The sequence below is a fragment of the Limulus polyphemus genome, unplaced genomic scaffold (genome assembly GCF_000517525.1).
Source record: "Limulus polyphemus unplaced genomic scaffold, Limulus_polyphemus-2.1.2 Scaffold1673, whole genome shotgun sequence".
Classification (NCBI taxonomy): domain Eukaryota; kingdom Metazoa; phylum Arthropoda; class Merostomata; order Xiphosura; family Limulidae; genus Limulus; species Limulus polyphemus.
The window spans coordinates 228,575-253,906 of record NW_013667283.1 but is presented as its reverse complement, the minus strand read 5'-3'; the positions used below and the strand labels follow the sequence as shown (position 1 = coordinate 253,906).

At 35.7% G+C, this 25,332-nt stretch overlaps 1 protein-coding gene across 1 annotated transcript in view; it reads right to left on the bottom strand.

Moving 5' to 3' along the window:
* The window catches only part of LOC111087041 (cyclic nucleotide-gated cation channel beta-1-like), a gene marked incomplete at its 3' end in the record, with an annotated part of 46,283 nt that overhangs the window by 2,081 nt on the left and 18,870 nt on the right, over positions 1–25,332 (bottom strand). The window contains exons 5-7 of the mRNA XM_022392249.1: positions 10,664–10,782; positions 9,242–9,421; positions 1,575–1,783 (exon numbers count right to left, since the gene is read on the bottom strand). Coding sequence (XP_022247957.1) covers positions 1,575–1,783; positions 9,242–9,421; positions 10,664–10,782 — 508 coding nt within the window. The remainder of the gene's footprint in view (positions 1–1,574; positions 1,784–9,241; positions 9,422–10,663; positions 10,783–25,332) is intronic.

Below are 25,332 nucleotides of genomic sequence, written 5' to 3'. Positions count from 1 at the left end.
ATCAGTCACAAGAACGTCGAATCTGAATCACTTGAAAAACACGGGGGTGCTTAACTTTTTCCAGGTGTATAGCTATTTATGTGAGATGAGGTAACACCTTATCGAAATTTAATGTTAATAGAACCTTGCTCATACATTTATTTAAAACTGACAGTATTACATAAATTCTAGCAATGTTACGAACAATAGATCAGTACATAAGTTATAAACATATTCAAGTGTGGATATCTTAAACATTTTATCATTCTGATTTTGTTTCATGATCCAACTATACAGGCTAAATATATTTTAAAAAAATGCGCGAAAATTTTCAAGATAAATGTTCAATTGAATATAACTTCATCAAATTACACAAGAAAATCAGGACACATATGAAAGCATATTGAAGAAAGCCCACATTAGGCAATACTCTTAATGGCATTACTGTTTTCGCTGATAAATTGTTTAAGAAGAGTATTCATGATGAAATTTAGTTGAATGGAAGGCATTACTGTCATTAACGCTTGTAGCAAAATTAAAAAACTGCTATTTTTATAAGGAACTCATAATATATATACATTTCAGGGTTGTAGCTACGGTGGGTGGGGCCGCCCAGGACTCTTTCTGCCCGCCTAGCATTCCTGTGCAATGTGACTATTGCCGCTTGGCACTAAATATCACTGAGAAAAGTTCACCATAAGCATGAAAAATTTCTTTGTCAATGTCGCAGTACTGTTTACTTCGCAATTCACTTGTTAGAAACAAACACTTTTCAAGAAAAGTCCACAGCAAAAAACCTGCACGCGAAACTGAGCAAATGGCCCACGCCATACTAATTCAACTGTGTTTAGTGTGGCATATCAGACAATATCATCTACAGTAGATACCGTACAAAGCCTATTTTCTTTCCAGCAAAAGTTTATATGATGTGTAAAAATATTTTCAAAAGTTTATAGATATTCAAAATATCAAGTATATCATGTGTTTTATTAATCTCATTGTGATTAATTTGTATCAATTAACTGCTGTTAAAGATAGATCAATAAGAAAAATAAAATTCACTCTAGATTAAAATTTGTCTCTGCCTTTATTTTTTAGACTCGTTGTTCACCTTATAACACGTGTTTGTCTAGTGACTGCTTGTGTGGAGTGTTTTATCGGGCTTTCCGAAGGAATTTTAAAATTTTCAAAGTCATTACAATTAAAACACATTAGAATTATAAACATTAAAATAATAAACTTGTTTGTTTTTGTTTGCTGAGCCGAAGGGGAGATGGTACAATGACTGTAGCCACAGGCACGTGCATCTATGGGCTAGACTGTTTTTTACCACCCACCACTCAAATCATTCTAGTTACAATTCTGTTATATTTAAATATCTCTACAGCTTTCAAGTTTAAACTTTACGTTGTTCCAATACATTAAATTATATGTCATGATTTATTGCTTAAAAATATCTAGTACATAATTACTATTTTCAATCTCTTTGTGATATTTGTCTTTAAGGGCTTCTAGTACATAATCTTATATCAAAATATATAATTTATAACCTCTTGTACTTGTTTGTATTACATATTAAAAAGAGTAATACTTACCACCCAGAATCCCTCATGAAGAAACTTCACTCGAACTTTAAATACAATGATATCAATGAGGTAAACTGCATCGCTAAAGTAATCAAATCCCAGGAAAATTGAAAGATTTTCTGATGTTTGGTACGAAAATATGGCCCGTAAAAAGAGGGACCAGGCATTGTAAACATAACACAGGGTTACAATGAACAGCCAGGTGATGTAAGTCTTACCTAAAACAGTAATCACAGAACGTGATTGAAGCAGAATATACAACTAAAATTGTGGAAGATTAGCATACAGATTTTAGTTATAAAGTAATTACATAAAAAAGTTTGGAAATACATAATATGAAAGATACACTACCCTCTAGGTTAGTACACACTAACAAACCAATACCTAACTGATAAACAGTTGGGTAAACTGGTATACTGATAGCTAGGTAAATTAGTAGACTCCCATGCAGATAGAAAGATTAGCACATAACAGTGAAATGCAGATAGCTAGACATACAGACTGATTAGTCGGTACCCTAGCATGTTAGATATATATAGTATAGATTAGTACATAACAGTGACATGCAGAAAGATGGACTGATTAGTTAGACACGATAACATACTGGGTACTACATAGATTAGCAGAGCAAAGAACCATGCAGATAGCTAGTCATATGAGCATTAAGACCAGTAATTTAGTCTGTAAAGACTACTGACATGTGGTATGCAACTGCTAGCATTCTCATTTACTTAACCCTAGAATACCAGCATGAAGTCACTATGACCTTATACAAAAAGTGGGGGTATCATACCTTAGCTTTACTCTCCACTTTGATCACTGGTTATATGTATATGTGCTCATTACCTTGTGATGAATCTTTTGAATACATCAGGTATAGAGCTTTTGAAATGAAAATACAAACTCATAAACATATTCAATTTCTTCATTATTTGATATTAAAGTGTCTACAAATCCAAGTGTATATTGCTGAAGTTCTAGAGTAAATTTTATGTTGTTATGTTTATCGTTCAGATATTTTACAAACTGATCTGCTTGGAGATCACATAAGTATCATCTTTTTTTTTATTATTATTCCTGTAAACTCCCAGTGGAGAATAGGGCCGCAAAAACACCACGCCAACGGAAGGTGTTGTTGTTGCAGTTACTTGTAGCAGGTTGGTTTTTACGGGGTGGCGTTGCTAGCCCCGCGCCCAACCCTCCTCCTTTCTCATCCTGGACTTGGGACCAGACAAAGGCGGAGGTTGGCATGTTTGGTGTGACGGGGATTCGAACCCGCGATCCTCAGATTACGAGTCGAGCGCCCTAACCACCTGGCCATGCCGGGCCCCAAGTATCATCTACATACCTGTAATAGTAAATAGGCTCAACTATTCTCTGAACATTAACTTTTATTAATGAAAAGGAAGAAGTTGGTAAGTGATTGTGTCACTTTAAATCCCATTGCTACTCCATCATACACTATTAAACACAAAATGTAACTCCTTTATAGCATACTGCAATAAGTTTTGAAACACGTTTGGAAATGTTATATTTTTATTATTTTCCCGATAGACTAAATCTATGACTAGTTCTAATGTCTCCTCAAGTGGAATATTTGTATACAGTGTTTCTACATCAAAACTGTCACAAACTCTTCTTTACTCATACTATTGTTACGTCTCTGTTCGTTTGTTAATTTCCCGTAAAAATTCTTTCCGAAGAACTTCAGTGATACAAGTCCTTTATTAAATAAAACTAGTTTATTCTTTCTCAATACAACTTTGCAATACACTTAATTTCCACAGTTACTTTAACTTCAACACGCGCTATAAATTACAACGATTCACGCACTTTACTTACAGTTACTACCGCTCGCTTGAATCAATTATCTGTCTCTTTATCTCTATATCTGCAATCATTTGCCGGGCTTATATACTAAAATAGAGGGCGTCTGGCAAACACTCGGGCCTTCATGATCCTTTTAGAAACTCATCACATGTTACCAGTGTCACTATTATTTTAGTATTCAGAATCATAGTTATTAAATTAAAACAAACCTATATCTGTAATGAGTTCTCATTCTATCAAATGATTCATAACAACTTGATCAAATTGGTTGTTTTGATATTTTCTACAATAAACATTCACAAAATAAAAGATAATTCTCAAATTTAAGTTTGCCACAAGTAAGATAAACTTTGTATCACATATCAGTACTATATTTTCAATTTCATTCACAATATTTGTATGTTAAGTTAGCTATATTCATTACTGAGTTAATGTTTAGTTCTGATCTATGTAAGTAGCTTACTTTGATCAGATATTAATGATACTAGTCTAAATAGTTACTTATAACATCATCAAGGTGATTAATAAGTATTCCCTATTTCTTGCTTTCTTAATCCATTTAATTTATCAAGATATGTTTGTCTATATTTAATGCTTTGTTATTTTGTGTTTTATTATAAACGAAATAGAACATATGCATATCTACATGACAACAAGAAAATTGTTTATAGTAGAAATGAATTTTCTCAAAATGTGGTTAATAGTATTTTTACGACAGCGGAAGTCACGTGACGCTGCTGGCGCATTGGCGCTGGTGGCGTGTGCAAGGAATTTCTCGAATGATCGTGAATTTCCTAGTTTGTTCGGGCGCCCTCTTTTTTAGTATATGAGCTCGGCAAATAAAAGAAGAGATACATATTCAGATAGATTGAAGATAGAGATAATTGAGTCAAGCGAACAGTAGGCACCGTAAGTAAAGTTTGTGAATCACTGTGATTTATAGTGTGTGTTATAAAAGTTGTTAAGTGTATTACAAAGTTGTATCGAGAAAGAATAAACTAGTTTTAATTAAGAAAGGACTTGTATCACTGAAGTTCCCCGGAAAGAATTTATACCGGAAATTAAGGAAATTATCAAACGAGCAGATACTTAACAGTATCATACACAAGTACGTGGATAAAGCTCATGAGATCAAACAAATGGAATGTGATGTTCATAAATTATCAGAAACTATGGTGGTGCCTTGTATGGGTAAACATGTTTTAGAAGTAAGAAAGCTGCTAAACAGTTTAATTTATAGGGTTTACTCACAAATAACTTAAGAGTTAAATTGAGGCCACAGCATAGATAAAACATTTTTTGTTACAAAGACAAAATTTGACCACTAAAATAGTAAAAACAAGTACATGAATTTAGTTCATAAATGTAATTTTAGGCATAAAGGGCCAATCACCAGATGGCTTTAAATATGTGTAAGTGAACATGCAAATTAAAAAAAAACAACCAATCAAGCATAAAAAAGTTCACCTTGCATAAATGCAAAATGGCTCTTCAAAATCATTGCAAGAGTTAAGGATAAGAGTACTTTGTATATAAAAGTCTTCTAATTCATTAAGTTAAGCCACAACTCGATGAACTGACTTCAACATATAAACTTTTACCACATTTTCAAATTATAATAAATTTGTTATTAAAGTGACCATTCTTAATGCTTCCAACTCGACACTTTCATCCCTGACATTGGTATCATGTTTCTTTATGAAAATTAAGTTAGGTCTGGTTCCAGATTCTCTCCAAATTATTATTTGACTACAAGAAGATGTACAACGCATTTACGAAATGAATACTACTCTAGGTGTTACTGGCCAATCTACTGAATTTGTTCTTTGCACCAGAACAGATGAATTGTTTTGTGTTTTTCTGGGAAAATACCCCAGAATTGACAGAAAGTGATCATCACCTCATGTTGAAGATGATGGTTGGAAGTGTCCAGGCAACTATACCATTAGTTTGGAAGTAGTTCTACATGCTACTAACCACATTTTGAGAAACTTATAATCTATTCAAAACAGAAATTGTACAGCTTCCATTTATTTAATGGCTTTCCCCAGGTTGCTAACAACACTTAGAAAGAGTTGTAACCTATTCACTACAACATTTTTCTAGCTTTCGTTTATTTAATGGCTTTCCACGTGAGTGAAACAAGTCTAACCTAGGTTCTTGAACAATATGAAGTATTTTAACATCTGTAATTCACTTGAAAGTGTAAAACTGAAACAGAATTTATGAGACTACTGTACACAAATCATCTTATTGATCAAGATATATTATTTATGTAATAATGACCTGATAAATTGATTGACTTTATTTTATATCAGTGGATTTCCTTTGTCATACTACATAATACTGCAATTCCAGATATCCATTGTTCTATGTTTTTTAGACTTTGCCATATGATTAATATTTGTGACTTTCCTTGCGAGTACCAGTTTTTTAGATGACCCATAGAAGTGCAGAACCACCACGAAAGTATTACCACAGCGGTTTCCAAGCTGTGTGCTGTAATAAGTTAGTAAAGGTGTCATAAGAGTTTCAGCAAATGAAGAATAATTAAGAACATAAAAAACAACTTATAAAAATTGCATGTTACGGTAGAAGTGTCACACAAATCAAGGTAAATGAGTTAGGGAGTTGTCAGTGAAAAACGTCTGGAAACCACTGCAATACAGACTATCTGCATCTGAGTGTCAGAGGTACTGGACAATGACATGGAAAGTAGCACAAAAGCTTTTAACCAATCAAAATAAAAAAAAAAGCCAGAATATTCTTTTTAATGATTATTGCTTTGGGCCTCTTCTTTTATCTTTCCTTTGTCACAAGTACTGATTAGAAAGTAGTAACTTAAATCAATTTTTAGTTTATTTCTTATTTATTTTGTGTGTTAATTGTTACCAAATTTTTTAAAAGTTGAATTGAATTTATAAAATAAAATATAAGTATAAACAAACTTCCAGGAGATTTCTAATGTTATGAATGTTTTTACTTTTACTGGAGGCTTTAATTTGCTATTGCATTTTAATTTACTAATTACACAAGATTCTAAGGCCTTGTCCAAATCTCAGCGTTACTATAAATTCATATAGAAGTGGCAAAAGGTTATAAATGAATTGTTCAATCAATGCATTGAAGTTCACCTACTAAAAAGTTAAATTTGTTCATTTGTTTTTTGCTATTAGTTTATCATAACTTAAAAAAATAATTAGATTTTTAGATAAGTAAATAGAGTAATATATTAGCTTACATGATTAATTTACAAATCTAAGGCATTTAATGGAATGACGCCAGTAACTTGACAGGTGAGAAAAAGATTGTTAAAACTTATTAATGGTACATGATTACTGATAAAATAAAATAAAAACTATGTGATCATTACAGGATGAAATCTGGCACTCTATAAACATTATATTTAATGAATTGAACAAATGAGTGTTTATATTTTTATTACACAGAATTTTGTATGAAATAACATCTATATTTTAATATACATTGGCTATCCACTTTACTAGGAGCCCCACCTTTATAAAGTTTCAGGCTGGACATGCTCTTAGAACAACTAAGATCCTGGACTTAAACATAATACCACAAACTGTAGCTCATTTTCCAAAAAATATGATCTACATTTGGTCCACACATGTTAGAAGAGGATTCAGATTTAACCCATAGATAGTGAAGTGGATTGAAATCTGATGATTGTGCTGGCCAAGCAAGATGTCTGTAGCCACTGTTGTAAGATGCAAATACTACATATCTTAATCTCCCAGAATGCATGCTTAATATTTACAAAACTTATAATTTTCTCTATATTCTGATTTTAAAACTATAACTCTGGTAGAGGACATATGATAACTAAAATACTCAAACAATAAACATTATTTGTGGTGCATAATCAAAATCTTTATTCTATGACTGATCACTGGTCTTAAAATATCCACTACATATTTCAACGTTGAATCATGTAGTTTCTGTTTTAAGACCATTGATTGGTCATAGAATAAAGTTTTAACTGTGTACTACAAAACATTGATTGTTTGTGCATTTTAATTATATTTACACAAACACCTTGAATTTTAACTTTTTAATATGTCACATGATAAATTCAACTTTTTTGTAACTTCACCAAACAAGGAACTTATCTGCTGTTTCATGGGCTAGTTACATTGTGTCATATTTGACCATATGTTTGGAGGATACTTTGAGACTGTCACATGGAATAAAGATTTATTTTTAATGGGCAACTTCAAGGAGAATGTGTTTGTGATATGCAGTTTTGGGGAAGATTCAGATTAAATACAGAAATATTCATTTTTAAATAGAACTAAAACTCTTTTATAGATGTCCCATCCTTGTTGCACCATATCCCTATGCAGATTTGTTTGTAGTTATGCACAAAGCTACACAATGGGCTATCTGTGCTCTGTCCACCACAGGTATCAAAACCCGGTTTCTAGCATTGTAAGTCTGCAGTGCTACTGGGGAGGGGGCACCTGTGCAGATTATATGTACTTCAAGTTGACTCTTTAATTTCATTTTCCAGCCACTTCAACAATCACTTGTGTTTACATTTTAACTGTTTTATTTTTATTCTTTAACTAAAGTGTTCTATTTTATTTTTATTTTGACACCAACACCATGTCCTTTCTTTTCTATTCCACCTGTACCAAGTTGCTGCACTTTTATTTCTACAAATTAAATCCACGAATCTCTCATTTTTGTGTGCAGGTCATGTCCTTTGAACCAACATGTGGCAGTACGAGCATAGTGGATTGCTATGCTATCATTTTAGAACAGCTCTTGTCCATTAGGAAGAAAATTCAGTATTGTAGAATGTAGGCAACAAGATTCAAATTTACTGAGGATGTTATTTGCTTTCTAAAAGAATCAAAGGCTTACCCTTGCCATATAATTAAGCAGTTTGAGCATCCAGAATAACACAAGCATGGTCAAGTGGCTGATGCAGTTTCCTTTCTAAATTTACCAGACCATCAGAACAGAGATAGGTGAAACAACTTATTAGCCACATCACACATTTCTAGCCATTCACTAACCACAGTTAAATTTCTAAGTACCATAAAAGACATTATTACTGAATGCCTCTGAAATACACAGATTTTGGACTAGTAGTTGGCTGCTACGTGACAATTTTCTTAATGTCCTTCACATGGTATTAATCAAAATAGTCATATCCTGACCTATGTTGAAGGAATTGGTCAACTGAGATATGGCTGATGTTTTTGCACTTTACAAGGCTATTCAATCATCTTTTTCATGAGTTTACAATCAATGGTTCATGGACATATATTTTCTTGTATTGGTTGATAGATTCTGTTTCGGTTACCACTGTTGACAAATTCAGGTGATACATGTCTTAGAACAGCCAATCAAAGAATAGTATTTGATAGTGATGCTTCTGGTATAGAGGTACCCACAAACATAGCCATTTAAAAGTCAAAAATCTTTGTTCTTGCATAATGTCTTGCAAGCTAACCTTAATATGATTTCTTGTGTGCAATAATAGGTCTTAAGTTATCACCTCATACATAACATTATAAATCAATATATTTATTTATGTAGTGCAGATAAATACAGGTATTCTACAAATGTGTGTAGGAAGTCCAAATAAAGAGGTCAGCCAGTGTTGATTTGTCCGATCTTAGATGGTAATGAAATTTTGGCAAAATTTATTTCCTTTATCAACTTCAACTGTATTCCAAAACCTTCTTTGTATATTTGAATAATCAAATTTGACTAAACAAAGTGAACAGATAACTTTCCTTTTTATTTTCTACTAGCAGGTTTGAATTATATTTATTATATTAAATCTTTAAAATATTTTAACAGTTACTAACTTTGTGGGTCTAAAACCTGTGGAACAGTAGGAATTATCTGCCTGGAAAGCCTAAAGCACCAAAGTCCTTTTTCTTCTTCCATCCAGTCATTAGCAGCAGGTAAGTCATCAGATTGAATTAAAGACTCTAAGCGTGGATGATCTTGTTCCTTTTCTTTCTGAATTTGTCTAGAAGGGGGAGCTGCACAAAAAAGTTTAACTGCACATTAATTTGCAGCTTGTGGTTGTTACTATTGCAGCATATACTACAAACAAATATATATATATGTTGTAGTATTTGTGCTGTTAGAATTTATCTATAGATCAAATATACATGACATACAAACTTTCTTTTTTCTTTGTAGTATCTGTTCAGATTTAACCTAAGGTTACACAGTTGTAACAGTGCTGTCAATTTTTTCATATTTCCTGTTAGTTTGACTGCCTTGGTAACAAAGTTTAAACATAAGAGTCAATGATTGATATCTGCATGACCTTGTACAATACAAAGCCTCTAAATTAACACACATAATTATAGAAGTAGCTTTAAAATACATATATATATATAAACACACACACACACACACAAACAGTCCAATTACATATATCAAATTCAAATAGATAGTGAATCATAAAATATATAATTAATAACTTTATAGAAACAGAACTGAAATCCAAAATTACAGAACATGTATTGAAACTGAGATGTTATTAATGTTCTAGTACAACTTTTTTCATATGGTTTTCTCCAATCTTCTTGACACAATTACATTTGTTCAGTGATGTTTATCACTACGGGCAGAAATTTCTGTAAGGTTACCTCTTATTTACTTACCTAATTGTACTTTCTCTGTCATTCAACTTCACATATGCTAGTCTATATACTCATCCATCCACATACTGCACAGGCAGAGGATGCCAAATTTACTTGGAGGGGGGGGGATAAGGTGCATGCAAGACTTGAACATGGCTATTCTTAGAGGATTAGGAGGTACTATCAACACTCTGTTAATGTGACAGTTACAGAAATGAAATGCAGCAATTCCTAAAACATACATGGTGAAACATGGACATATATTATGTGGCAGCCTAAAATTATTAACAGGTATTAACTTGCCCCCCACTAGGCCTGGAGATGGAATAAAAATCAATAAATGAATTGGTTCATGCTCACATATAAATCTGAAATCAGTCTCTATGGGCAACTGGAAAAAATACTGAAAGAAAAGATGAATTGGTTAACGATTAAAGATACCTGTTTTCACAATGGCAGACCTAGAGTCAAAATTTTTCTTTAGTATGATTTAACTTGTTTTCCACATATTGATAGTGCAATGTTTTGTTTATAATATATATATAGTGGAGTTTAAATTAATAATATGATATTATAGTTTTCAAAATTATAATATACAGGGAACATGATATAATTCTAATTTCTACATACTTGGGGATCGAGAAGGTGGTTGGGCAATGATCTCCTTCACACGGCGAGCCCGCTCAGCAAAGGCTTGCACCAGTTGTTGAATATTACGACCAATTAAAGAAGTCTTGTCGATACCATTCCTAAAATGAAACCATTAATTTGTAGAATAAATGTAGGTAACTAACCAAGTTGTTATAAGTCCCCATATCATCTGGCTCAGAATGTCACATTATTTGCGTTATACAATTAAAACTCATAAAGAAGTAATATTAGAATCTGTGCTAATATGAGTATAACTAGTAGTGAAACAATTAAAATGTAATAACTATGCAGCTTGAAAACATCAAGAACAGAAACTATAATCATACTAATTTAGCTGTTAATTATATATCACTAAAGCTGTTACTTGGGTAGTTTCTGTAGGTTTCTCTTTTGTTGTCTGTAACAGTTACCTTAGATTTTAATCTTCTACAAGAATATCAGGTATTATGTTGAAAAATTAATATTAACATTAAAATGCTTAACTTTTTTATCTTTAACTGTATTACTGGAATATTCAGCACAATTAAAACACATTTTTCACATATCTGCAGTATCACCAAATGATGGCTTGCATTACACAGTACAATACTCCAAGTGATGTTTGCATATATAAGTATGTGTACCTCATTTATTTGTTAACAAATAATGAGGAACTGTTGATTCAAAAATAATCACTGATATTACACATCTCTCATGAATCTACTTTCATCTGAGCATTATATTAATAACATGCCTGCCACAAATGATAAGGCAGACAGTCAAAAGATGTGCCAAAAATCAATATGGCTGCAAGAAGTTATAATCTTCCTATACTGAAAATGTATTACTAATAAGTTCTTACCTCCACTCACATAAATAGCTATTCTTGTTCAGTGCTGCCCTCTATATGAAAACAAATTTCACATACCACAAGCCTTAAGCTCCCACGTAACTTACAATCAACTGGTTCAAATGTATCTCACATGTAAATCATCATGTGACAACCCTCCACCAATAAGAGTGTGACACACTCTCCTGATGCATATGGCTCCCACTATTCGATCCTACCGAACTATCATCCCGAGTTTTGGCAGAAAATGGAAGCACCAGTTTTCAGAAAGGATGAAGGGTGGGAAGTGTGAGAGGAGTAATTACCTATCAGAAATATATTTTCAGTACAGGAAAATTATAACTTCTGGTACGGTACATTACCTCCCCCTCACATAAATAGTTAGAATACCACATTGAACAGGGGCTGGGTCAAAGAAAAAACAAAGCAGCATTCCTCAAAAGCATCCCAAGAACACCCTAAAAGAATAGATCCTCACAGTAGAGTATCATATGTGGAAGACTGCACCATGTACCAGGAATACTCTTTGTCCAGTGTGGAATGAGGTGTCGCTGACATGGGTGGAAAAAAGATAGGAGCACATCCCTCTGAACCACCATATAACAAATAGAGTACTGGAATGTGGGTGAAAGTAAAAGTATGTGCTCCTAGGTGTGGAGTGGCTAGGGTGTGATGGACCATACGTGGCAAGTCAACTGCATCCAAGACCCAGGCCACCAGGAACTGACATCCACATGGGGGTAGATAAGGATCATACCATCGGTACGTCAACTACAATCCAAAATCCAGCCACCAGGAACTGAGAACCATGTGAGGGTAGGAAAGAGGATCATACTGCCAGCAAGTCCACTACAATCCTAAACCTAGTCACTTGGTACCGACATCCATGTGGGGGCAGGAAAGAGGATCATACCAGTGGCAAGTCAACTACAATCCAAAACCCAAGCATCTGGTTGGGGTAGGAATGAGGATCATACTGTCGTCACCTTAAGTTCAGCAGATTGGAAGGAATCTCATACCCCTCAGTCTATGAATGGGACACGTGATAGCAATTTGATAAATTGTTTGTCCGATCCAGGAACCCAACATCTGGACGATCAGTATAGTAAAGATGTCTCTGTAATATAAACTATCTCATTCAAACAGGAATCACCCCAGCACAATAACATCCTCAGTATAAGAAAATCATAGCGAGATAGCATAAATGGAAGAACTATATTAATCAGCAAGTACCACCACTGTGACCCACAACACGGATGGAGGAACAAGAGTATAACTGAGTGAGGAAACAGAGCCACCTGTAATACATGTGTGAGGGCTTATGTTGATTGGTTGAACTCTGAATCCAAAACCCAGCCAGTGGGAACTGACATCCATGTGGGGGTAGGATGAGGAATCCCAATCAAAGGGGTGAACTACAATTTTGACAGCTCACTTCAAAGCTACCACATCTCCTCAGATAAACCCATAAAGAGATGGAGCATTAGACTGGAGGACATCTTGTCATTTACACCAGCAGAACATCACTGTTCTACTCTCAACTGAATGGTTTTATCATTATATGTATTGTCTATCATTATCGCATTCAGGAGAATGTCTCCATGGCCTACCACCCCAGTGACTTGGAACTGGAAAGTGGTAAGGACTCCCATACTTCACTGGAAGAAAAAAGGAGGAAAATATGCAGTGGAGAGTGTATAGGAATGACAACACCGGAGACTGAGCAATGGATGACCAGGAAAACCTTATTTTGAAAAGCAGACCATATCTGACTTATTAAATCAAAGGCACGGCAGGGATGGGCAGCTGTCCCCTTCTGCTTTACCATGAAGTCCATGAGTGAGTACAGTCCAAAACGGGCATGTTTTGAAGCAAGTATATCACAAGGACAAAACTATAAGTGATCTTGTGGAATACCCCATCTAAACAGTGAGCATGTTATGACCATGGAAATTATAAATAAGCAGTCAACATGGCCTAACAATGTGAATTTGACAATGAGAAGCATACCTGGTGAGGCACCACTCGTCACAGAGCAGGATACAGACAGTAAAATAAAAAGGGAAAAGCCCCTAGAAAAAAAGAAATATGTATACAAAAGATAACTTACCCAGTCACAGTCTCACAAAAGCCTGAAGAATGGCTACAGGTGGAAGACGATAACCCAAAGCTGAAGACACAGTGATCTAATGCAGATAGTGAGATATGAACATATGTTGGATAGTTTACATGCCCAAATGAAGAATTTCCTCCAAGGGATGATGGAGAGGAGATGCCAGGGAAAAGGTAAAGTTCCTAATCTGATAAGAAGACACCTAGAACAAATTACAAGAAGAAGACAATACGGAAGAATATCTCAATTGAATCAAAAGTTGAATCCAATTGGTCAGGGTGAAAGGAGAAAGGCCACAAACAGAGGATGTCTGCCAAGGAATGGGCACCATGGAAGGAAGTCATGCTGGCAACATAGCAATGAAGACCACAGACAGGACATAGTAGCCTATCCAGATGTGAATGAAAGTAAAAGGAAATGGAAGGAAGGTAAATTGGCGAGAAGGATGAATTACCTTCCCGAGCTGCTGAAATTTCGGGAAGGAAAGAATATGTGTGGAATGATAAAAAGTATGTGAAACATCAACGGTAAATAAATTCGATTAGTAATGTCCACAGGCTGATAGGAAAAGGAAATAAGTATTAAGAGATAAGTGAAAAATCAAGCACGAGGACAGGGGTTCAAATGGAGGCAAAGTGGGGGCAGTGAAGAACCATACTAACATCCCAATGCAGAAGAACTGCACACCAAGGTGGATGACTAATCCAGAAGAAATGCAAAAAGAGGGAAAGGATAGGAGAGGTAAAAAATTTACAGAACCTGGAAAATATAAAAGTGTGGAATAAGGCAGCCTGATAACCCATGATTGAGGTGACAGAAAGCACCTGATCAAACAGCCAAGTGAGGAAATTCATAATATTAGGAACAGTGGATTGAGCAGGGGAAAACCCCTGACCCAAAGACCAAAGGCAGAAAACATTTCATTTATATGGATAAACATCCATATAAGAAGATCGAATGGAACAAGCTACAAAAGAAGTGACCTGCTGGGACAAACTGGATCTCCTCCTCAGGGACTGGATAAAAACCATGTACGAAGATGGAGGATGTGAAGGGCTTGATGAAATGCTAGTGACTGAGGTTGGTATATAAGGGATAGAGAAAGAGGTAAAAGAGGGGCAGATTGGAGCTGGAGCAGCCACGGGAACCACGGTTGTGCTGGTCAGTATGGAGCAATAAGAAGGACTTGACATGGAATGGCATGGATGATCGAGATCACCCTTTGAAAAAGATGGATGGGAGGATAAACATACATGTAATTGTTAGTCCAGTTTTGACTGAACACATAGAGAGCTAGAGCAAGAGGATGAGGAACCATAGACCAAAATAGGTAATTTGTTATTGAGGAATGTGGCAAATGCATCCACTGAACGCATAGCTACTGGAAAACAAGAGGATCTAGAGACCACTCCATTGGATGAAATTTGTCAGTATGGGAAAGATGATTTGTAAAAAAATTAAATGCACCCAGAATATGACATATAATGATACAAAAAGGAAGATCCAAGGTCCAACTACAAATGGAACAAGAACTGATGTGCCTTGGTGGTTGAGATAAACCACCATTATAAAATTGTCTGTATGGATCATGATCAGATGATTTCTGGCAAGATAAAGAAAGTTATCCAAGGCATGACATATAGCCAGTAGCTCCAGGATGCTGATATGGTAAGATTTTTGACTAGAGACCACCAAACTGAAGCTTCCTGCTGATTGACCCATGCCCTCCAGCCCTGAAGGGAATCATCCTTGAAGATATGTAAATCTGGATAAGGGGAGGAAGTGGAACACCCATCGACATTCGAGCCTTGTCCAACCACCAATTCAGATTGCCTACAAGGAAAAGGGAAACAGGAGCCTCCAATGGATTTTGCACAAGATTCCATTGGTTGTGCAGAGTCCACTTAAGAAACCTCATATACACTCGACCCAATGGGATAAGGGCTTCCATGGAAGACCACATCCCCAAAAGCAATAGAACCTAATGGGCTATAAGATAAAAAGCAGTAAGGGTGTGGAGAACTGAAAGCCCTATCAAATAAATTCGAAGAGGAGAAGGTTGGGCCTGACTGAGATGAGTGTTGAAAAAAGACATCCCAATGGACAAGGTATTGGGTAGGTAGGTATATAAGGAATGACTTCTCCAATTTGATTAGCCAGCTCACACGAGCTCACACAGAATCCTATTCAGGATGAGCTAATAGAAATAAGTCGTCCATGTAATGATGGAAGCACAACCACCAAGCATGCAAATGTTGGACAAAAGCCTTGACTACCCAAGCAAGTCTGAAGAGCAGGGCACAAAATTGATAAGCTACCCCATGATGAACAAACCAGTGATACCGTCTCGAATGACGAGATATCGAGATATTCATTTGTGATGTCTACTTTTGTCATCCACAAACCTGGAGAAAAGCCCACCTGATGGTGAGAAAAGACTCCATGGTAAACTGGGGTAGAACCAAAAATTAATTTGGGGGACAAATCAATCACAGGCTGCCAGTCTTCGGTTTTCTTGGGTACCACAAACAGTCTGGGATAAAAACCTGGAGAAGGATGATTGATGGCCTGCTGAAAAAGATCTTGTTCCACCATGGACAGATGTTGACTGGAGGTAGGATCCCGATGCAATGGAAAGGAAAAATGTATCTGAGATAACAGAAGAATGGAAAGAAAATGGACGACAAGTCCCTTGGATGATACCTGAATTACCCACAGATCTGTGGCAAAAAGTCGCCAAAGAGGAACAAAATTGGTGAAGTGAGCCCCCACTAGACCAGAACTCACTGGTACTGTTGGTGACATGTCCATTTGCATCAAATAAAACGTTGAGATGAGGAAACCTTAGGTAAGAACAGTTAAGGGCTGGGAAGAAGCTGGAAGGAACACAGTAATTGGGACATGTCTAGGTAATTGGGACAAATGATCCACCAAAGAAGAAAGAGTAGTTTATTGTCACACTGACTACACACGGGATTCCAAAGTCTCAGGATTATTACTAAAACATACTGCTGTAGAAAAGGGGCCATACACACGTCCCGGAGATAAGTAGGTAGTAAACGAATTTGGGACAAGGATGCATCCTTCCTCAGGAGATACCAACAACAGAAAAGCCAACAGAGAAGATGTGTATGCTAGAGCCGATGAAGACAAACATGAAATCAGGGAGAGGCAATCCCTCGAAAAACCCTCAGGATCTCTGTGGATCACCTTGGAAATGAGGTGGATGGTAGACAAGTACCACAGGAGAGTCGATAGGGTAAGACAAAGGCAGGGAAATTTGATGTGGGATAAACGGGCAAAATCGATTCTAATTATTAAGAATCGAGAAACGTACATTCAGCTTGATGGTAGGCCAAGGCAAACTAATCCGAAACCCGTGGAGGGCGAGGCATGCTGGCATCTTCAACTATCTGAAAAACAAAATGTTCAGCATGAACCCTAATATCCGGGGTAGGGGGTAAACCAAATACTGAGAAGAGGAAGTATCATGTAACAAAGAAGGATGGGGGTCATATGAAATCGGGAAAATGGATAAAATAGAACATACCTGAGAAATCATGTCTAAAAAAGCCATATTAGGCCAAGCCAATTCTACAGTAGGGACATAGGAAGACATCGCAAAATCAGGTGGAAGAAAAAGGCTGGCAAAATCTTCATCGAACTGAACAGGCTCAGCATGTTCAGGAGGAATAAGGGCAAAATCAGGTGAAGCAGAAGTTCGACACATATAACAATCAATCTCATAGCTGATAATAGCCGATAAGTCCAAAGATGAGTCATCCCCACTTGTAGCCTGTGTGATTGTGCTAGTAGAAGATATTATCTCCAAAGTGGTAACCTGAACTTTGGAAATCATTGTGTAAAAATGAAAATTAAACACAACTGTTTGATGAACAGAAAAAGAAACTGAAAACCGGGAAAATAAGTTATCTGAAAAGTCGTTAACTGTTAAAAAACAAAAAATAATCCGCTTCAGAATAATAACACAAAAAATCACGAATACTGTCATTTCACATACACATAAATTCTCTCACCACTGTCTGGTCACCCATGAGATAAGGCATCAGTTACAATGCAAAAAGGGCGAGGGGCTAAAAAACAAAGCCTTATATTGGTAACTAAAAGCAGTGATTAGTGCTTCTAATCCAGAAGGATTTATAGCTTATCTGTCCACAACTACAACTTGCTTTAATCACTAGTTAAATAAAAGCCAAATAACTAATTCAAATCCTGACTGATTTCATAACTACATCAGTTATATTCAAATAGTCAACACAAAAAATCGTGTCATAACCCTACAAGTAAATATATATATATAGATATATATATAGTTAAGAGAAAATTTGTGTATAACAACTACCTTGAAATAATTTCAAGATAAAAAATTCAGCAGGTGATATCTGCAAAATCCAGAAATTGTTCACTTTTACAAATCAAACATATTTATAACACAAAACTGCTCGAAAACAACAGATACAGTTTTATCTTAAATAAACAAATAATTGCAGTTTCACTTCTAAAGAATGTCATAAAACATGAATATTTCAGTTGTCTCAACTTCAAAATATTTCTTCACCAACATCAATGAAAATATGTGTCCAATATATGTGATGTGGATTATTTAGCAACTCCATGTCTTTCTCTTGGGAATATTCCTATTTAGGACCAAACCAAAAATATACTTTACCAGCAATAAGAAAACATACACCATATTTCTATCTCTCTCAATGTAGTGTGACCTATTCCAAGCCAATCTGTCTATTTGCCTGAAAAAATTGTGCTTTTGTATGTATTGTTATGACAGTCGAAGTCACGCGATGCTGGAAACATGTTCGCTGGAGTTTCTAGAAGGATCGTGACTTAGGGGGCAACCTCAAGAACGTCCCAGCGTTTTCTAGACACACTCTTTTTTAGTATGTAAGCCGGAGAGATATAGAGACAGATAATTGAGTCAAGCGAGCAGCAGTGTGAATTGCTGTGAATTATAGCGTGTGTTTATAAAAGTAAAGTTTAAAGTGAATGGGGAAATTAAGTGTATTACAAAGTTTGTAACGAGAACGAATAAACTAGTTTTAATTAAGAAAGGACTCGTATTGCTGAAGTTGCTCGGAAAGAATTTTTACGGGAGATTATCAAACAAGCATATACGCAACAGTATTATATTTGTATATACTGTTACATCTCTGATCGTTCTTTAATTAATTTTCCGTAAATTCGTTCCAACAAAACTTTAGCGACCCAAGTCCTTTCTTAAATAAACTGGTTTATTCTTTCCGAATACAACTTTACCGATACACTTAATGTCAACAGTCACTCTATAACAACGCTATAATTCTCTAAGAACGTCTCACGTGCTCGTGCTCGACAATACTCAGTTCAATTACACATTCTCTGACTGCAGTTCAATTATTCCTTGTCTTCTTGCGTCACGTTGCGAGCGTCTTATATATACCAGACTACCCCCAATCTAGTAGTCTCCCGATAATTCATGAAGGTTCGAGAAAGAGTGGCGTGATACTAGTCACGTGACCTCGCTGACGCAACAATACAAACTGATCCATAAACATTACATACACACCACAGGTTATCATATACACATATCTATCTCAATATCACACATTAACCAACTTGCCTTTGAACATAAATTAAACACGTATGTATAAACCAAATATACAAGTAAAATCATGCCTTATTTTATAAATAAATCTAGTTATATTCACATAGTCAACAGAGAAAATTGTCATAACTCTACAATTAAATATAATTAACAAAAAATGCATATATAAATTACTACCTTGAAATAATATCTATGTTATCAAGTCGATCCTAATTTCAGAAAGACTAGTACAGATCTGCCCGATAACCATATCAACTAATCAATTTCAATCATGCTTCGCACATGCTAAAGTACACGTAAAGCCTTCAATACTATATAGACAGCTAGCCTTCCAACAGCATCCTGAACAATGTCACAAAAGTAAAAGTGATCACGGACAGAAATACATAGAAATGACCCTCCCTACAATAAATATCTCTCCAAGTTAACCTTTCTTGCTGTCAGTTGAAAAATGCATGCATATACACACAGCCCAGTGTAGCAGGGGAAAAACTGACAACGAAATTACTTCTTCCATTATTAATCTGATCAAATCACTATGTATTATAAGTGGCAGTGCCATATCTAGAAGTCATGAAACCACTATAATGGATAATTTGGACAAAAATCTTGCAAGATGGTACAAATTTCGCCTGATTTATAATCTGTGTAAATTTCTCATGCTGTTATAAAATGTAACTTTCTTATTGCACTTCAAAAAGATTATACCGACCAAATACCCCATTAGGAGTAATGTCACATAGCAACACAATACAAGATCACAAGTTCATTCAGGAAGTTTTTACAGACGAACATTCACCACAAAACAAAATCTAAGAACTTTCAATATACCAGTTTGAAAGAATTCCAGATTGTCACTAATTTCAACTTCCCTATAATTTTAGCTCTCAACCTTATCTGTCTTAGATGTGTATCTAGCGAGTACCACACAGCCTGCTCCACAGAAATATCACTACAAACAAGATGAATAAATCAAGCAATTATCACCAGACATCATACCAGCGTCTCATTACAGAATATTGCTTGATAGGCTGTAAAGTAAAAGTTGCAAGACCTTTTAGTCCTAAATGTATTATACTGAGTGGTTATCACACAATGTCCCAAAGACATCTTACTGAAAACTACCACTCTTTAGTCCACAAAGTAAGGAATGCCACTTCCTTTCAGTCACTGATTTGTCAGTCAATTTACCAACCTAACTACAGTTAATACCAGCTATAATAAATACGAGTTCATCATCGGCATCTTGGCCAATTATAAGAGCAGATAAAATGCCCTTCTACTAGCATTTCCTTATCTAATCCCTCTTAAACAGCTAGATACATACGTATAGCCGGGTTTTTCACTAGCTCAGTCAAGACCATATGGCACATTGTTCTAAGCATTAGAGTTGAACTGCCTATCCACCTTTGAATTTTAGAGTAACCAATTCTTGAAAGACTCATCAGTGATGTACAGTTTAATGTTGTTAATGTGTTTGATTTGCTTACACAATCATGCGACCATTGTACCTTACAGTTCTCCGCACTCAACTATTCACAGATAGGTTTGTTTGTTTGTTTTTTGAATTTCGCGCAAAGCTACACGAGGGCTATCTGCGCTAGCCGTCCCTAATTTAGACTAGAGGGAAGGCAGCTAGTCATCACCACCCACCGCCAACTCTTGGGCTACTCTTTTACCAACGAATAGTGGGATTGACTGTCACATTATAACGCCCCCACGGCTGAAAGGGCGAGCATGTTTGGTGTGATGGGGATTCGAACCTGCGACCCTCAGATTGCAAGTCGAGCGCCCTAACCACCTGGCTATGCCGGGCCCTCACAGATAGGATATCGACTTGCCCAGCCTTAATCGAGTTGCTTATCTGCTAAGAGGCTTGAATTTTTTGTTCTACCACTACTATCATCCCCTGTATCCAGGATAAATGGGTAGCCTTTACAAAGTTAAGCCAGCACCAGTACTTTGAACAAAGGACCACAATGCATCACATTCCACACAAAGCATATATCAGCCTTAGTTACTGCAGCCAGTTGTGCATTCTTGGACAAATTTGCCATACCATCCATTGATGTTATGATGCAATACCTATCATGTTGCATTGTTCTTATTTATTCTTGACCACTGCAATCTTTGCAGGTCATACACTCCATCCTTGCCTAATATGCGACTTAGAAACTCTATTTTCATATGCATGAACACACAATTTTACTGGCCTCTATTTAAAGCCTACATCATTGATGCACTGGAATACCAGTGTTCTCAAGTTCTCAGCAGCAGCCTCAAATATCGGACATCTCCTTCATTGTAATCAGTCATCTAAGTTTTATCTACATCAGCATGCAAAAAGAAACAGGTGCATTAAACAGGCCACATTATATGATGCAGAATTCGTAGTCCTTTTAGAGTGCTGTAAGCAGTCTTAAGTTCACTTTCATAATCTTTTTCAATTTTCCAAGAGCCACAAGCCAAATTTAGTGTACTGAACCAATAGGCATATTCCAATGTATTAATATATTCGTTCATATGCAATTATACCCAAGCCACTATAACATTGGCCACAAATTAACTGTCCCTATTCAACTCATACTCTTCTAGTTTAAATTAGCTGGATCAGCTGCAGTTGTAGCTTGTCATCAACCTTTATGCATCTGCTTAGACACTGATCTGAATGCTACTTGTGCCTGACAATCCTGCCTTGGAACAGTATGATCATTTCCATAACTGATAACAGTTCAACCACAGATGAAATACAGGTTCCTTCTCTTACTTTGAAAAATCCATTTATTTAATTTCAAAAGGAGTGGTACCATTATGTTGATTGATTTTAGGTTTCAGATTAGCAGTCATGAAATTCTACCAAATTCATAATTCCTCTTCATTGTCAGTTCGACTCATTATAGTAAAATTCTCACTCATAAAATGACTAAATTTTAGGAAATGTCCTGCAAGTTTTGAATTTTTCTAGGAATATGCTCTTGTTGTATTATAGGGGTTGAGAGCCAGTTAATGGTTTTTATTCTAACAATGACCCTAAAATATATTTAATTTCAATCTGTATAAAATCTGATTAATATTAAAACTAACCCCTTCATTATATATCGAGAATGTTTTTCTAAACACAGTGACACTAGTACTACTGGTTTTTTTTTGGTACCTCAAACTTTAAGACTTTAGTATTTCCTTGATATTAATACCCTAATTGAAATAAAAAGTGCATTATTTAAAGAAATTTGTGAACAAGTCAAAGAATTCATTAATCCAAGACTAACATGTTGACTAACACTGGTTCTACAGCTTTGTTGTTTGACTTGATCTGATAATGAAAGCTTAGACATGCCTCTAGAGATGAAACAAAAAGATGAATTGATGCAAACAGCAAGTGTTTACAACATTCCAGCAAAAGAAAAATTGGAAGTCCCACTCAATATAGAAAGCTTATGTACACATCATGATGTATGGATTCAGGAAGAGTACACATTGATATGGGTTTAGATGTGCTATAAATAGTATATTATTCTATAACCAGGAACTCCATGTGTACTGCTTGACAATTGCAACACCAGAGGTTGAATTTCCAGTGACAATAAGGAGAGAAGTATGAGATAATGAATAGAGAAACAGGTTGTCTAAGCCATAAGTCATCCACTATTATCATCTTTAGAGAGACATCAGTGGAAGAATGAGCAACTGGTTAATTTAAAAGAATACTTCACTAGAGGTAGGTCTACCTGTTGAAATAAACTCCAGAATACCACTAGTGACTGAGCCACTAATGGATCTTCTCAACCATCTATCTACCCAAAGACCCCAGTGACAAGATGGCAAGTGTTGTAAAAGGACAAGAGGTCATTCCATCTTAGTATCACAGAAATCACCAAAATAGTTTTGGTGACTAGAAAGTTTAATAACTATAAATGGGTAAAGAAAGTTTTGTTAATCAAAATTTTGAATTTGCTGTGTTTCACTTATTTAATTAATGGTTTAATGATAATATTGTCTAAGGTTATGTCATTAATTTTCAAAAATTATTTCATTGTTAATCATTGTTTAATTTTGTGTGTTACTGTTTTCTTTATGTAACAGGATTGTTCCATGAACATCACAACCCAGAAGAGGGCAGTCTTATAAGCTATTAACTTATTTTGCTAAACTAATAAAGGTACTATTTGTTTTGTATTAGGATGACCATATGTCCCTGATTTATGAGCTATATATGCGTATTATGGTTATTATAGCTACAACATTGATTGCATGCCATATAACACTTGGCAGTTTCCATTTCCATCAGACTGCACAGAAGAAGATTTGAGGTGAAGTGAAACTGCACTGTCGAAGAAAAGGAAATGACTATCTTCAAAAAGATTTTCCTCATTTATGACCAACTACAAAAGAAACATCTGTCTTATGATCAATATGGTATTCCATATTTTAAATTTCCAGTGATGGCTGTTCATCTATAAAAGAAGATGAAGGTGCCAGTAAACATAAAACTATCCTAACAGCCTTTGCCAATTCAAGTTCTGTAACTGATTTCTTTCAAAATAATAAGCCTATTTATAGTGAGTATGACCTTGCTGCACAAGAAGGATTTTTCACATATCATACTGTCAGACATAATCACAATTTTAGGTCAATGGACTGTATAACTAATTTAGATTAAAAATTCAACAACCCCAAATTTTCCTATGTATGGACAAAATGTGAAGCAATAGTTACATATGTTTTGGTTCCAGGGACAAATGAAGAACTAATTAATGATATTGTTACAACAGCGGAAGTCACGTGACTCTGGTAACACGTGATGAGTGTCTAGAAAATTCGCGAAGATGCTAGCGTTTGCTAGACATGCGCTCTTATAGTATATAAGACCGGTGAGAAGTGACGGCATAGATATATAGATAATTGCAGACAGGCAGAGACGGACAATTGAGTCGAGCGCTGATAGTAAAGTGCAAGTGCGTGAACCGTTGTGAATTATAGCGTGTTTTTAAGTGAAAGGGACTGTAGAAATTAAGTGTATTGCAAAGTTGTATTGAGAAAGAATAAACTAGTTTTATTTAAGAAAGGACTTGTATCGCTGAAGTTTCTGGGAAAGAATTTCTATGGAAAATTAACAAACGTACAGAGACGTAACAAATTGGAAACGAGAGGTGGCAAATCAAACTACAGCTTAGCAAATGGCAGCAATACAAGAACAACAAAAGAAACAAGAAGAACGAGAAAAGAAACAAGAAGAGAGATTACAGCAGTGGTTGGAGGAGAAAGAAAAAACAAGAAGAACGAGACAATAAACAAGCAGAGAGACTACAACAGTGGTTGGAGGAAAAACAAAATAAACAAGGAGAGAGACTACAGTGGTGGTTGGAGGAGAAATAAAATAAATAAGAAAACAGACTACAGCAGTGGTTGGAGATGTAAGAAAATAAACAAGAAGAGAGATTACAGCAGTGGTTGGAGGAGAAAGAAAATGAACAAGAAGAGAGACTACAGAAGTGGATGGAGAAGAAAGAAAATAAACAGGAAGAGAGATTACAGCAGTGGTTGGAGGAGAAAGAAAATGAACAAGAAGAGAGACTACAGAAGTGGATGGAGAAGAAAGAAAATAAACAAGAAGAAAGTCTCCAACAATTGAGAAAAAACCAGAGTACACAAATGGAAAACATTAGTAAATTTCAAAGCAAATTAAATGCATTAAAGGATGATTTATTATCCTTTACACAAGGAGGATACACTAACCATCGACTTAATCAGCCCCAGACAACGGCAAGACCCTTCCAGACCCCGCAGCTAAACCCTAATGGACATCTTCAGTCCAATCAGAAGTCACAACCTAGATATGAATGTCAGTAATAGGGGTGATCTAGTATGAAGGAAGTTACAGGAATTCGATGGGAAGACACTGTGGGAAGCATATAGAGCACAATTTGAGTTCCTGGCAGAGATGAATGGATGGGCAGAGGAGCAGAAAACAGTATATCTGGCAACGAGCCTGAAGGGATAACTACTGTAAATACTTGGACAGTTGTCAACAGACGACAGGCACAACTATAGAGCGGTGGTAGCTGCTCTAGAACTCAGGTATGGAA